We start from the raw sequence: 13,567 nt of genomic DNA, 5'->3' as shown, positions 1-13,567 counted from the left end.
TGCTGCCTCCCATCTTAACCCTAAGAGAGATTTATTGTATCAGGCTGTAACTGCTGTTGCCTGAAAGATGTTGCATGATCATCATTGTGCTCACGGGTAAGAGAGAAAGGATAGACTCTGGGAATAACTTTGAATTATTACAGCCATGCAAGGTTGAAGATTTTCTCAGAGAGCCAGGGCAGAGGGCCTAGTGGAGAGATTTATGAAAGCAGGGAAGGGAAGGATAAGCGAGCAAATTAAGTGGGAAAAGTCTTGCTTTAAACATGATAGGTAGGTTTTGGCATCCTTCCTCTTTTTCTGGAAGAAGAAGCAAGTGCAGTATGCTTTGCTTTCTCACTTCAGAGGCACCCAAAGCCATATTTGTAAGGCTGTTGGTATGGATAAATCTGAAGGAGTGTTTGAAAGAAGAAAGGAAGAAGGGAGGAAGAAGGGAGGGAAGAAAGAGAAGGAAAGAAGGAAGGAGGGAAGGAGGAAGGGAGGGAGGGATGGAGGAAGGAAGGGAGGAAGGAAACAGACCTATATGTCCCTAACACTGCTTCCCTAATACACATTTTTGTCATATATGCCATGGGAATGTAGATTATCAGCTTAGTTCATGCCAAATCATTACAAAACTTGAACTTAGAGGGACTTATATTAATGAAGTTTCATTGAACTTATAAAATGTCAAAGATCACATCTCATTGTAACTTAAAAGACAAATCTCAAAGTGATCTTTCAACTCTCCCAGAAAGAAAACGATGTGAAACGACAGCTGTGTGTCAAAGGCTGATCAGAGAATACTGCCGTGCTGGCAGCTGTTTCCTTGGCTTTCACCTCATTTTGTGCTTTTGTCTATCTCTTAAATACATTGGTGTGCCTGTGCAAAGGCTCTGTAGAGACAATAATGATGCTTGCCTGAGTGCATAGATAAAGTGGACTTTCAGAAAAATTAATAGCCTTTGTTCTGATTTGGGAGATATTCTTGCAAGATAATTGAAAGAAAGATGATTTAAAATATAACCAAAATTCAGATTCATACCATTCTCCATGTCCACACTATTACTGTCTCTGGGGTCTGACTGATAGCTTGGCGTGATGGTTCTTTTTGTTCCTACCGTAGCTACAGCATTAGTAAAAATGACTCCCAACTTGAAATAGTGGCCATAGCAAAATTTGAAGTTAAGAGCCAGTCTGGAAGGATGAGGATAGCAGTTTGCCCAGAGATATGGCTCATTTATGAAGTTTCTCCATTAGTCATAGCAATAGAGTTGATATATTGTCTCATGGTTTTTGGGTTACTACACCCACCGCGGGACTGAAGGATGTGAGAATATTACAACTGAGGGAACAAAGTTCCAGAAAGGTTAATTGACTTCCCAATGGTCACATGGCTAGTTAGTTTTAGAGCTATGGTTACATCCCAGGTCTCCTGGAGCCTGGTGAGGCAGTATTATGTGGCATAAATATTTGGGAAGATGAATGAAAGGAAACCATAGGTCTGAGTCAAAAAAACAAGGAGGAAATCATGTCTCTGAAACTATTAGGAGGATGTGTGGTAACAGGCACATTTTCCATGCATCCTTTATATAGTAGAAGCACGTTATACACACATGTATTGCATGTATATACAACTACATTTTTTAAAAGACACAGTAGCAGCTTAATAAAATATGATTGTTATGTCAGATGGCCTCTAAATACAAATCATCTGCTTCATCTGGTGCTCAACAGGAGGAAAAATGATAGATTCCAAGGCTGGATGCATCAGCTGTGTTGGAAACTGTGAGATCTTATACAGTATACACAAAACAAGTTAAAACATCAAGGATATTTCTGACTGTTATTTTTGTCTTATACTCAACTTTGAAATCAACTCCCAAATAAGATGAAAATTTACCAAGTTTTTTTCCCCCATCCAAATAAAAATGAAGGAAAATTATGTGAGTGGATTAATAGTTTAGTTTTTAAGCAATAACTTTTCTGTCATTTTCAAATGTTTCTACCCAGGAAAGCTTTTTAGTAGGAAACCTAGAATAGTAATTTTAATGTATTTTTAAAATATGTAAAAACATTTCAAAATATAAGCCTTAGGTTTGGACTTGAATCTATTAATGGTATTTTTTGTGGTTCTTTTGCTCAAAAAATAGAATTGAACTTGATTATCATCTTTTAAAATATGTTCTTGAAATAAAACATACATACTAAAGAATACACATGGCATAAATGTACAGTTTGATGCATTTTCAAAAACTGAACACTCTGTGTAAACAACATAAAGATTATAAAACAAAATTTGACCAGCATCTCAGAACTCCGTGACCCGAGTCCCCTTTTATTCATAATCTCTCAAAGGTAACCACTAACCTGACTTTAACACCATAGATTAGTTTTGCCTGTTTTTGTGCTTAATGTAAAAGCATTCTACTCATTTGTGTCTGGCTACTTTTGCTCAGCATAATGTTAGTGGTATTCATCCATTTGATTGTCAAATCTTCTATATCCCTCATCCGCATTGCTGTATAATGTTGTATCATGAAAATATATCTTAATACTGCCAGTTTTTAAAGTATATGTAATAATTTGCCACCAACCAGCAATTTAGGAGAGTTCAAGTGACTATACATCTTCCCTCAAACTTAATATTTTCCATCTTTTTTATTTTAGCCATTCTGGTGGACAAGCATTAATTTTCAAGCTGACTAAATAAACCTCTAACAAACTCATAGCAGACAAAGGTCTTATTTAGGAAGCAGTGTGTGCTGGGGTGGGAAGGGGCACTGTTGTGTCAAGTGGAATGTTTCAACATCACTAAGTTCAAAGAAGCACAAATTGAATGACGTAAACAGAAATGTCTCCGCACAGACAAGTGTTTTTGTTAAAAATACTGCCTTATTTTCAGAGAAAGCATTTCATTTGGGGATGAAGAGATGTGCATATGGGCAAGATATTTATGGAATCTGAAAACTGACATTTTTAAGATTTTGGGGGGGAGTTGTGGGATAGAAGAAAACAGTAAAGACTTTATTAACCGTACCACTAATGATTGAGATTTTCATAGAAAAAACAGAAGGCTTTGGTTGATTTGTGTTTTTATTATTGTTGCAGGATCTCCATTTTGGTGCCTATTGGATATTGTTCCTATAAAGAATGAGAAAGGAGATGTGGTACTTTTTCTGGCCTCATTCAAAGATATAACAGATACAAAAGTGAAGATTACTCCAGAAGATAAAAAAGAAGGTTTGTACTGTTTTCAGAAAACATTGACAGATGGAGTAACATTTTGAAATTGTTTACTCAAAAACTCTGGGAGGAAAAAAAATTATCTTTTTAATAACAGCAACTGATAAATATTCATAACTGCTAGCAGTCTGTATTTGGTGCCTAGAATACAAAATCAGAGAGACTCGCGTGAGTTTACACTCTCCTTTGTTATAAAGACTCTTTTGACAGGAACCAGAAGTTTGTATTCTTATGCAAATAGGATGAAGTAGGAAAAACAATTTATCAGAACATAAAGATTCACACTACTTTGTTTTATTAGGAAAAAAATGAATTTATAGCAACAAGTCGAGTTAGAATGATATGATTAAAATAGATCTCTCAGTTTCATCGAAAGTGCAGTAGCTCAAAACTTAGAAGGGCAAAATTTCATTTTACGTACAAATTTAAGTTTAGTGGTTGTTAGAGTGTAACATTGCAAAGAAGTGTGTCTATATCTCATAGTATATAATAGTATAATAATTTAAGACACAAACAAGTTTTCCAATGATCTTCAGAGGATTCTTTCTAAGACTTGATGTTGCTTACCTTATGTCTTCTGTTTATAGCTTATTAAGAAATTCCCTATATTTCATGTAAGCTGACAAAAATTAACACTGAAAAAATGCTGATGTTTCATTTAAACAGAAGTGGGATTAGATATTTTGGAGACCAGAGAAAAAGTAACTGTCATTGTAGGGATTTCCCATGTAGTAAGTTCTTTATGAGAACCAGCTATTTGACATTTCAACAGCTATGTCTTTTTAAGAATAGACTCTTTTACTCCAGCTCTTTTTAAAAATGTGTATGAGTGTTTTAAATATATTATGTCTCTTGAATTGACAACACAAATGGAGAGCTGTCATGATTTGGTGCCCCTGCCCCCAACTTCTATCATTTGAAATGTTTGTAAGCACATGACTGCTTTCCTGTGTATTTGCGTGACTAAATACTGTGGCCTATTTTACATACACAAAGGAAGAGCAGTCTTACAATTAAAGTTATTTGGATATTAGAGCAAGCGTAATATCTGTCCAGTGAGAGAAAAGAAAAGTGTGGAAATCAGTGTGTGCAATTTTTGTCTTTACTATTTTCTTTAGTATTATAGGAATACAAAAGGTGAGTATGAATTGTGTTTACTCACAATACTTCTGACACCAAATGTGTGGGGTTTTTCCATACCAACAACCAGTGCTACAGCTCTCCGGACACCAACTGGATGTCTTATAGTTTAATTCTACTCTAATGCTAACTACTCAGAGTGTCAGACTCCACATGTTTAAGGGCTCAGCCCCACAAGACCACCCTCACTTCAGATGCCAATCACAAGTATTGGTATCCAGGGTACCCACACACTTCTGTCCAACTTGGCTACAAAATCAGGGGTTTCCAAGACCCTTCCCCCACTTTTCACATTTGATAATTTGCTAGAAAGGCTTCTAGAACTGAGAGAAACATTATTACTATATATACAACTCGGGAACAGCCAAATGGAAGAGACGCATAGGGCAAGGTATGGGAAGGAGAGGCGTGGAGCTGCCATGTTCTCCCACACTCCCAGCACCTCAATGTGTTCGCCAACTTGGAAGTTCTCTGAACCCTGTTGTTTAGGAGTTTTTATGGAGGTTTTCTTATGTAGTCATGATTGCTTAAATCACTGACCATTGATGATACTCAGTCTCTAGCCCCTCTCCCCTCTCCAAAAGGTCAGGGAGTGGGGCTGAAATTTCTGACCCTCAAATCTTGCCTTGATCTTTCTGGTAACCAGCTCCCCTGCTGACGCTATCTAGGGGCCCCCAGCCACCAATCATTCATTAGCATATAAAAGATTAATTTATCATTCCAGAGATTCTAAGGATTATAGAGTTACATGCCAGGAACAGGGGACAAAGAACAAGTATATATTTCTCATTATGTCACAGTATGGATTATTTGAATAAAACTTTATTCACATATTAAATATATATGTGCGTATGTGTATTTGCATATATGTATAGAAAGACAGAAATATGAAACTATCTTTGGAAGGAAATATATGGCAATTCTTTTTTTGCTTCAGAGGGGGTAGTTTAATCAACCTGACTTGCTTTGAACGTGAAGATCATGCCTAATGTTTTTATATAGTTTGTTTCCTCATCTTTGTCTTATGTACTTCATGTCTGTAGATAGTAGAGAAATCTCCATCATGGAAGACTTCAGTGGGTAGAGGGAGTCAATGTACTTATTCATTTGGGGTTTGAGAGAGCTCCATAAAAACTCTCCTTTCTCCAGGCAAGTTCTGAACCAGCTGAGAAAGAAAGAAGAGTAAGGCAGATGGGAGACCAATATATCACCTTTATTTCTGATAAAATTGATAACAGAGTATGTGACATAAATCTACAGCAAGTGGGCTTCCTCCTGGTGAGCTCCAGATTTAGGCAAAGTTACCCCTCAGTCAGAAACAGAGCTATACTGGGGCAGAGGCAGAGCTCCCCTAGATCTGCCTTAAAGCTTGGAGGACCAGAGCATAACAGGTATTCTCCGAAGACAACTGCTCCCTAAAGAGAGGCAAGAGGAAGGGCCACCCTATGTGTGTCAATGTGTCCTTCCAAACTCAATCAGATTAAATTCTTCCTCTTCTTCCGGGAAGAACTGAGAGAGAGGCCAGGTGTGTTACACTAGCAGATCTGCTTGCACGGGAAATATTGCACCTGCCATTTGGGGTGAAGGGCACGCATTTGGACACTCTATGAGATGAAGAACAATTATTCTAATCCAAAGTTATATCTTAAAAATGAATTTTACATTTATATCTAAATAAACATATTAAACTATGAGCAACAATAATAGTCCTATTTTTTTTAGGGAACATGTACAATATAAGACCTATCTCTTGCAAGGTTTAAAGAAAAAATATCAACAAAACACTTTTAACATTAATTATGTGATGTAAAATATGATTTAGAAATTGTGAAATATTTGGTCCCTAAACTTTCTATAGCTTTATGACTTTGTTCTTCAAATGATTATTTCATATGAAATTAAGTATCATTTCTAACATATATTTGAAACTTAAGAACATATTTTTTTTCTGTTGCTACATTATTATAAATGTCCCACAAAAATATGTAGTATTTTTATAGATGCAAAGTAGTGATTGTAAGGCAGCATGTTTATAAAATGATCATAAAAAATTGATATATATTTCTTTCCTTTTTTACGTACTCTTAATAGGCGAAAATACCTTACAATTCACCAGTCGATGGCACTTCTTGCAGGAAAGTCACACCTTAGTGTATGGTATTTTTAGAACAAAAAGATAAGTGTTTAAAAATCATTAAAATGTCACTGTGAACTCGAGCAGTATTGTATCACAGCACTAGGAAACTCTGAGCGTGTAGCCTGACGTGACCTGATATTGCATTTCATACGGATGTATCCCTGAAATCCCTCTAAGATGTAGAAATAAGGTTTGAGTTAATTACATTAATTCCCTAATAAGGCTCTTATGATTGACTTTGTTTAAGAGATACAATTGTGTATTTCTATTTTTACAAGATACTTTAATCATAACCTCTACATTGTTTGGGGTTTTATTTGAAATGAAGGGAAACGTATTTTATAGAAAAGGCTATCAAGATATGAGATACAGTGCATACTTTGCATCAATGAATAGCAGTGATGGAAGATTAGCAGAAAATGCACAGTACTATTTGTATACTCGATAGCTTTCAGCTGGTGATCTGGGGGAATGTGTGTGTGTGTGTGTGTATGTGTGTGTGAGAGAGAGACAGAGAGACAGAAAGAGACAGAGACTTCAGCAGAAATTTGGTGGTTTTTACCACCTTTTAAAATACCCTCCTCTTTTTGATGCATATTTTACTTTGATTCTAAAAATAGTGTGTAAACCACTAACTTCTGTATCCACATCTAGCATTACTGAGTAATTTTATATGAGATCATGTTTACCTCTTTCTCTATCAGTAAGAAATATTTTAATATAATTTAATAGTGGATTAATAATGTATTAAGTAATTCAACAAATATTGAGTGAACACCTCCTCTGCGGTCAGTATTGAATTATTGCTTGAAGACGTCAAAATGGAGACAGTGCGCTTTGAATCCTCTAAACCTCAGCTCAGATCCTGGGTCCACACGTGTCGGCTGTTAGACCTTAGATGAGCCACTTCCCTGCTTAAAGACTAAGTTTCCTCATCTACAAAATAGGGTAATCACACATGTCTGCACTTGTTTTAGGCTTATAAGAGATAATATATGCAAATCACTAGCACAGAGCATACAGAATACACTTAATAAAAGAGAGTTGTGGTCATTGCTGTTGCAGTCTACCAGTTTTATAAATATGGCTGCCTGTTGTTAAGTCTCTGCTTCATACTTCACTTACTTTGCATTTTAACTCAAAGAAATAAGTGTTATTCCTATTCCCATTTACTAATGAATTTAAGTAATTTGGCAAAGTTAACATAGTAAGAAATGGCAGGATTAGGATTTACATTCAAACAAGCAAACTCCAGAGTGTACAATCTTTTCACTGGGATTTTTTTTTTTTTTCTCCAAGAGCTCATGATCTTATGAAGGACATAGATGTAGTATTTGCAATATGGTGTACTCAGTGACAGTAAAGTGGCAGAAATAGTAACTTCTTCCCAGACAAGGGAAAAAATGTCGGGGTCAGTGAGAGTTGGAACAAAGTCAAGGAGAACTTCGCAGGGAAAATAATATTGAAGCTAATCTTGAATGATGAGTGGAGTTTGATAAATTGAAGGGAAGGGATGTTAATTTCAGAAGATGGACTAGTGAATAGTTGACCTTTGTTCAGAAGTAGATTAAAAATCTAAAAACTTAAAAATCAGAGAGTTGAAGTTCAACTCTAGATGGTCAGGCAGGACTTAAATCTTAAAGATTTTATTGTCTTGCTACAGAGTTTAGATGGTACAGCGAGTTCAGAGTTAGAACAGGTAGACCTTGCTAATGGGAGATGAAGAAAAAGGAGAATTTGGTGAATTTCAAGTTTCTGTTATGGACTGAATGGTGTTCCTTCCAAATTCATATGTTGAAGCTCTAACCCCCAGTACCTCGGAAGGTGACTGTATTTGGATAGAGGGCCTTTAAAGAGGTAATTAAGGTAAAATGAGGCCATTAGGATGGGCCCTAATCGGATCTGACCGGGGTCCGTATAAGAAGAGGAGGTTAGGACACTCAGAGAAACACCAGGGGTGTTCGCGCACAAGGCGAGGCTGTGTGAAAAGGCAAGAGGACAGCACTTCCTCTTTGTGGTCTTAGCTTGTGTAAGCAGGTTTTATGCTCCACTTTCTTAAGAATCAGCTTATAATACCCTCCACAATCCACCTTCTAACTACCATTCTACCCTCTAACCTTCTTGAATTCTCTGGACAAACCAAGCTGGTCTGTTCTCATTCAACTAGTAAATTCACACTGTTATTTTCTCCACACCCACCTGCTCTAATTTTCCCTCGTTGGCAACATCTCTGTCACTTTTATTCACCATGAAAATCCCACCTCTTTTCTTTCCTTATTTATTTATTTTTATTGAGGTCACATTGGTTTACAACGTTATATAAATTTCAGGTGTGCATCGCTATGTTTCAACGTCTGTGTAGACTGCATTGTGTTCACCACCAAAAGTCTGGTTGTCTTCCATTGCCATACACATGTGCCCCTTCACCCGCCTCTTTTCTTTGTAGTCGGTTTACCTGAACCACCTTGGCTCACAGTGAACACCCTTCCCTTAGACTATCCTGTGCCTTGCTGCTGGCTTCACTCTTCTAACTTATCTTGTCTTTCCCAAGCTGTTGAGGGCCTTGAAGTTGGCATACTGCTTCATATGTTTTCAGTTTCCTACAGTGCCTCACATATAGTAGACGCTGAGTACAAACTTGCTAACTAATTAATTTTATTAAAGAATCTTCACCTATGTGACAGTGTTTAGCTTCTTTTAGAAATTCCTTTCTTGTCTACTATTTGTAGCGTGTCTCAATTTTCCAAATGTTTCACAGCAGTTCATTCATTATGCTAATTTGGTTTTCCATTCAAATCAGTCAAGTATAATAATATGTGCCTCGTTTTCCCAGGCATGGGGCCCAAGGCAGTTATTTTTGTTTATTTCTTGTAGGGTGTCCCAGATTTGGGTTGCAGTGATGGTTGACACTGGGCTATTCATTGTGTGGCAACAACATCATCAGCTATCCCAGCACTGGGGGATTTCAATTACAATTTCTAAAAAGTATGCACTTCAAATTTGTCTTGAGAATTTAGAGGTTGATGTGTGAAGCTTTTCACATCAACTTCAGTGGTAATACAAATCAGGATCCAAATGCAATGATGTTTCTTGGTAGTCTGACTTTTGGCAGGCAGCAGCAAGTTGGCATAATCAAAAACACTGACAAAAGTTTTATATTGCATCTCCTGCTTCCTGTTACTAAAAGGCTTCAGAAGAAATAATAATAATGAATAGCTGTACTAAACAATTAGATAGGAATTGCTTTGAGCTACAAGAACCTGAAAACCTAACTAACACAAGCTTAAGCAGTAAGGGTCTATTCTTCTCATATTTCGAAGAGTCTGGAGCTGAGCGGCCCATGGCTGAAGCGGCACCAGCAATATTAGCGGGCACTCAGGTTCTTTTTCCCTTTCTGCCCTGCTGTCTTAATGTGCTGTTTGTCATCTCGTATTTGTTACCTCGTGCTTGCAAGATGCCTGCTGCACCTTCAGAACTCGTTCCTGTCATATAGAAGGAAAGAAGAGCGAAGGAGAGAGGACGAAGCCTTCTTCCTCTGAGGCCTTGCCTTTGTGGGCCGGAGGGAATGTCCTGCCTCTGGCCTCCCGCTCCTGCCAGGTATTTCCATTAATGTGTCATTGACCATAACTCTGCCACATGGCTATGACCAGCTCTAGCTGCAAGAAAGACTAGGAGATCAAGGTTTCTTTGGACTATTTTTTAAGCTTTTATACCTTTGTAGTAGAAACAGCCAAAAGAGAAAGGGCTTGGAAGTGAGGTTGGGTCAGCCAATCTAAACTGTCTATCGTTTATTGATTATTTTCTATAAGCCAGACCGATTTCCCAAGGACCCTACAATGTAGAAGAGGCACTGCTCGGGGCCTCAGTGTGAAGAGGCGGAGACAGCATCAAAGCCCAGGACTACGGTCTCAGAGCTCATATCTTCCCACCATGCGCTGGGGCCTCCTATGAAACAAATGAGAGAAAATTGGAAATGAGATGGACAGAGGCTGAGACTGTCTCATTTCCTTCCCCGAACTCCTACACATGCTCTTCCTTGACACTGATAGCTCCTGCCCCAACTCTTTTCACCATTCTCAGTTCTATTCAGAGTGTAGTGCAAGGACCTGACACATCGCCATCACCTGGGAGCTCATTAGAAATGCAGAATCTCAGGGCCCAAGCAGCCCTCTGCATCAGAATCTGCATTTTAACAAGATCCCAAGCCATTTACATGCACATCCGAGTTTGAAGCCGTGTGCCACAAACATTCCTTAGAACCGCCTCCCTGACCATCCAGTCTGGAGTAGTCCACCTCCAGCCGCCCTATCTCATCACCGTGCTCGTTGTCTTCATTGCATTGATGGCTATCTGAAACAACGTTTTTCAAAAGTTGGTTTATATTGTACTTGTTCTCCACTCCTTTAAGATGGAAACTTCATCAGGAAACAGGCTTTGCCTCTCTTGTTGAGGATCATAGCCCCAACACGTACAGCATGAGTATTTAACGCTTAGTGAGCACTCAATAAACATTTGATTGATGGATGGATGAATAGGCAATGTCCAATTTAGGAAATTTGACTATTCAGAGATATAGAACAACATAGCATTCTTGCTTGTTTCATAATAATCAGATCATAATTATCAAAGTTTCGCATCTCAGGTGTACACTCTGATGAATTTATTGTTTGGTTGTATTCTGCTTGATGTAACTCAAAGACAATTTGACACGTATTTATCAAAGTCAGCTCCTCAAAATGTGTTCTTACTGCTGGTGTTGAATGACCCTTTCACTTCAAATAGAATCTCTGCTGTTGGTTAATTTTTGTTCTTGTTGACTCTTTTATTTGTCTTCCAGTTTCTGAGAATCTCAATTTGGTCATATTATTGAAGATAATTAAAGTCATTTGTTTAAAAAAATACAAAAATATTCTCCAAAAAGGCAGACATTAAGCCACTGATCAGATATTAATTAAGTCAAAGATGATTTTTATGTACTTTGAATATTTTAATTTTCAATGTGGAACATAATAAAATGTTCCTTCCACCTGCTCAAATATTCTGCCTGAGTTTTTGTCTGCATAAAGAAAGAAACACATGCAAAAATCCCAATAAGATTTTTGAGCAGTTTCCTGATGAAAAAACTATTGTAAAAACTGGTTACTTTTTCTGAGGAGAAAGATTTCTGCCTCCAGGAGATCTATACTAACTCTTTGACAAATGTGTGATGAAACTGGAAATTAAGAACCCAGATAGATGCTTAAAGAATTTTAATCACACCTGTATTTCATTGTATTACCTATATTAAAAAAAAATTTTGGACTTTCTTTACATATTCACTAATATCATTCTCTCCTAGAATCTTCTAAGGGCAAATAATATAAGCCAGGCCTCATAAACTAAGTGGCCTTGGAGACCATAGGATAATGTGATGAGTGAAATACTGCAACAGACCGTGGTGGGAGCTTGAGGCATAGTACACGTGGTGTGCTTCACCGAGTCATGCCAGTTTAAAGAAAAATTTTAAATATTCTGCAGCTAATTGAAATGCACCTGTGGACTAAATTTGTTTTATTGCTCACTAGCTTATGAGTCTTCAACAAAATTTTATCAAGTAATTCCTTATTAGTCTGATTGTTGTATAGATATTTCTAGTTTTATTACTTGAAGAATGGAGACATTTTTAATTCCTTTCTTTTTTGGTGAATTTAACGTATACAAATGTTTTGCAATTGAATGACCAATTAACTGAAACACCAGATGAATATGTGTTAAGAAGATGAGTAAGTTCAGGCTGAGAATGTAAGAAGCCATATAACTTCACCTCTTAGTTGGATATACATTCTTAGTGACATTCGCTCTGTCCAGAAGAATTCACCTAAACATTTGTATTAAGGAATGTTTCTAATTTAGGGATTATAGGTGTCATGCTACTGTTGTGAATGATGGGAACATCACTTGGGACAGGCTGGAAACCACAGACAGAAAGGTCTGCAAGTACCTGTGTTTTCAGCTCCAGCATTTTGTGGAGAGGCGTGCTTGGGATGGGCAGGACAGGGTGGGTTTGTGCTTCAGTGGTGATGAGGGGAGCATTTACCTTTTTAGCTTTTTTCTTTTGCTGAGGAAGATTAGCCCTGAGCTAACACCTGTTGCCAATCTTCCTCTTTTTTTGTTTTTCACTTGAGGAAGATTAGCCCTGAGCTAAAATCTGTGCCAGTCTTCCTCTACTTTATATGTGAGTCCCTCTACAGCACGGCTGATGAGCGGTGTAGGTCCACACCTGGGATCTAAACCCATGAACCTGGGCTGCCAAAGCGGAACACACTGAATTTAACTACTATGCAAAGGGGCTAGCCCCTTCTTTTCTTTTTATATGGGTTACTGCAGCAATGACCTTGCTAGTGTGAGAAAAACAGACTACTGGGTGCCAAGAGCTTGGGTGCCAGCTTTTTGGAGGAGTGCTGGGAAATAGTAAGGGCCCAGAAAAGGAGAGATTGCGTCCCCAGTTTCAGGGGAGTTTCCATTTAGGTTCTGGCCTCCACATCAGGAAAAATGAGCTTTCCACCCCAGGTAGCTTATTTTCAGACAGGAAGAATGTCCAGGAGCCACCAGCAAGAAATCCTGCTTATCTCCACAACAGGCCTCCCCCAAATTCCATGAGGCTTTTAGAGTATTTATTTGACACATTTTGTGGGGTAATGATTTGACTTATAGACAACATAACAGTTTCACTGGATATGTGTCTACCAAAATGTTCATATAATTGCCTCAATTGCTTAAAATTATATGGCAACAATTTTATTTGATCTACTTAAAAATATCTTTCAGTTCCTGAGGAAAATTTATACACATATAATTTGGTGACTGCTTCTTAATGTGGAGAATGAAATTTTTGCCCAAGTCTTAACATTTCATAGCAGACATTCATATTCAGAATGTATATTCAAGATGGGAGGTGAGATGAGCATATATGAACTAGAAAGCTGCCAAAATGACTGATTATATTGATGGGAAACTTTGGAAGTTATAAACAGGACTGACAAGCATATTGGTTTGTGTTCTTGTTTTTTCGTGTTACTCTTCCCAGTC

The 13,567-nt window shown here is 37.7% G+C and overlaps 1 protein-coding gene across 1 annotated transcript in view; it reads left to right on the top strand.

Moving 5' to 3' along the window:
- The window catches only part of KCNH8 (potassium voltage-gated channel subfamily H member 8), a 338,704-nt gene that overhangs the window by 136,970 nt on the left and 188,167 nt on the right, over positions 1-13,567 (top strand). The window contains exon 4 of the mRNA XM_023620873.2: positions 3,088-3,219. Within this exon, the coding sequence (XP_023476641.1) occupies positions 3,088-3,219 (132 nt within the window). The remainder of the gene's footprint in view (positions 1-3,087; positions 3,220-13,567) is intronic.

The sequence above is a fragment of the Equus caballus genome, chromosome 16 (genome assembly GCF_041296265.1).
Source record: "Equus caballus isolate H_3958 breed thoroughbred chromosome 16, TB-T2T, whole genome shotgun sequence".
Lineage (NCBI taxonomy): Eukaryota > Metazoa > Chordata > Mammalia > Perissodactyla > Equidae > Equus > Equus caballus.
Note: the sequence above shows the minus strand (reverse complement) of the source record. Positions and strands in the feature narration are given on the sequence as shown.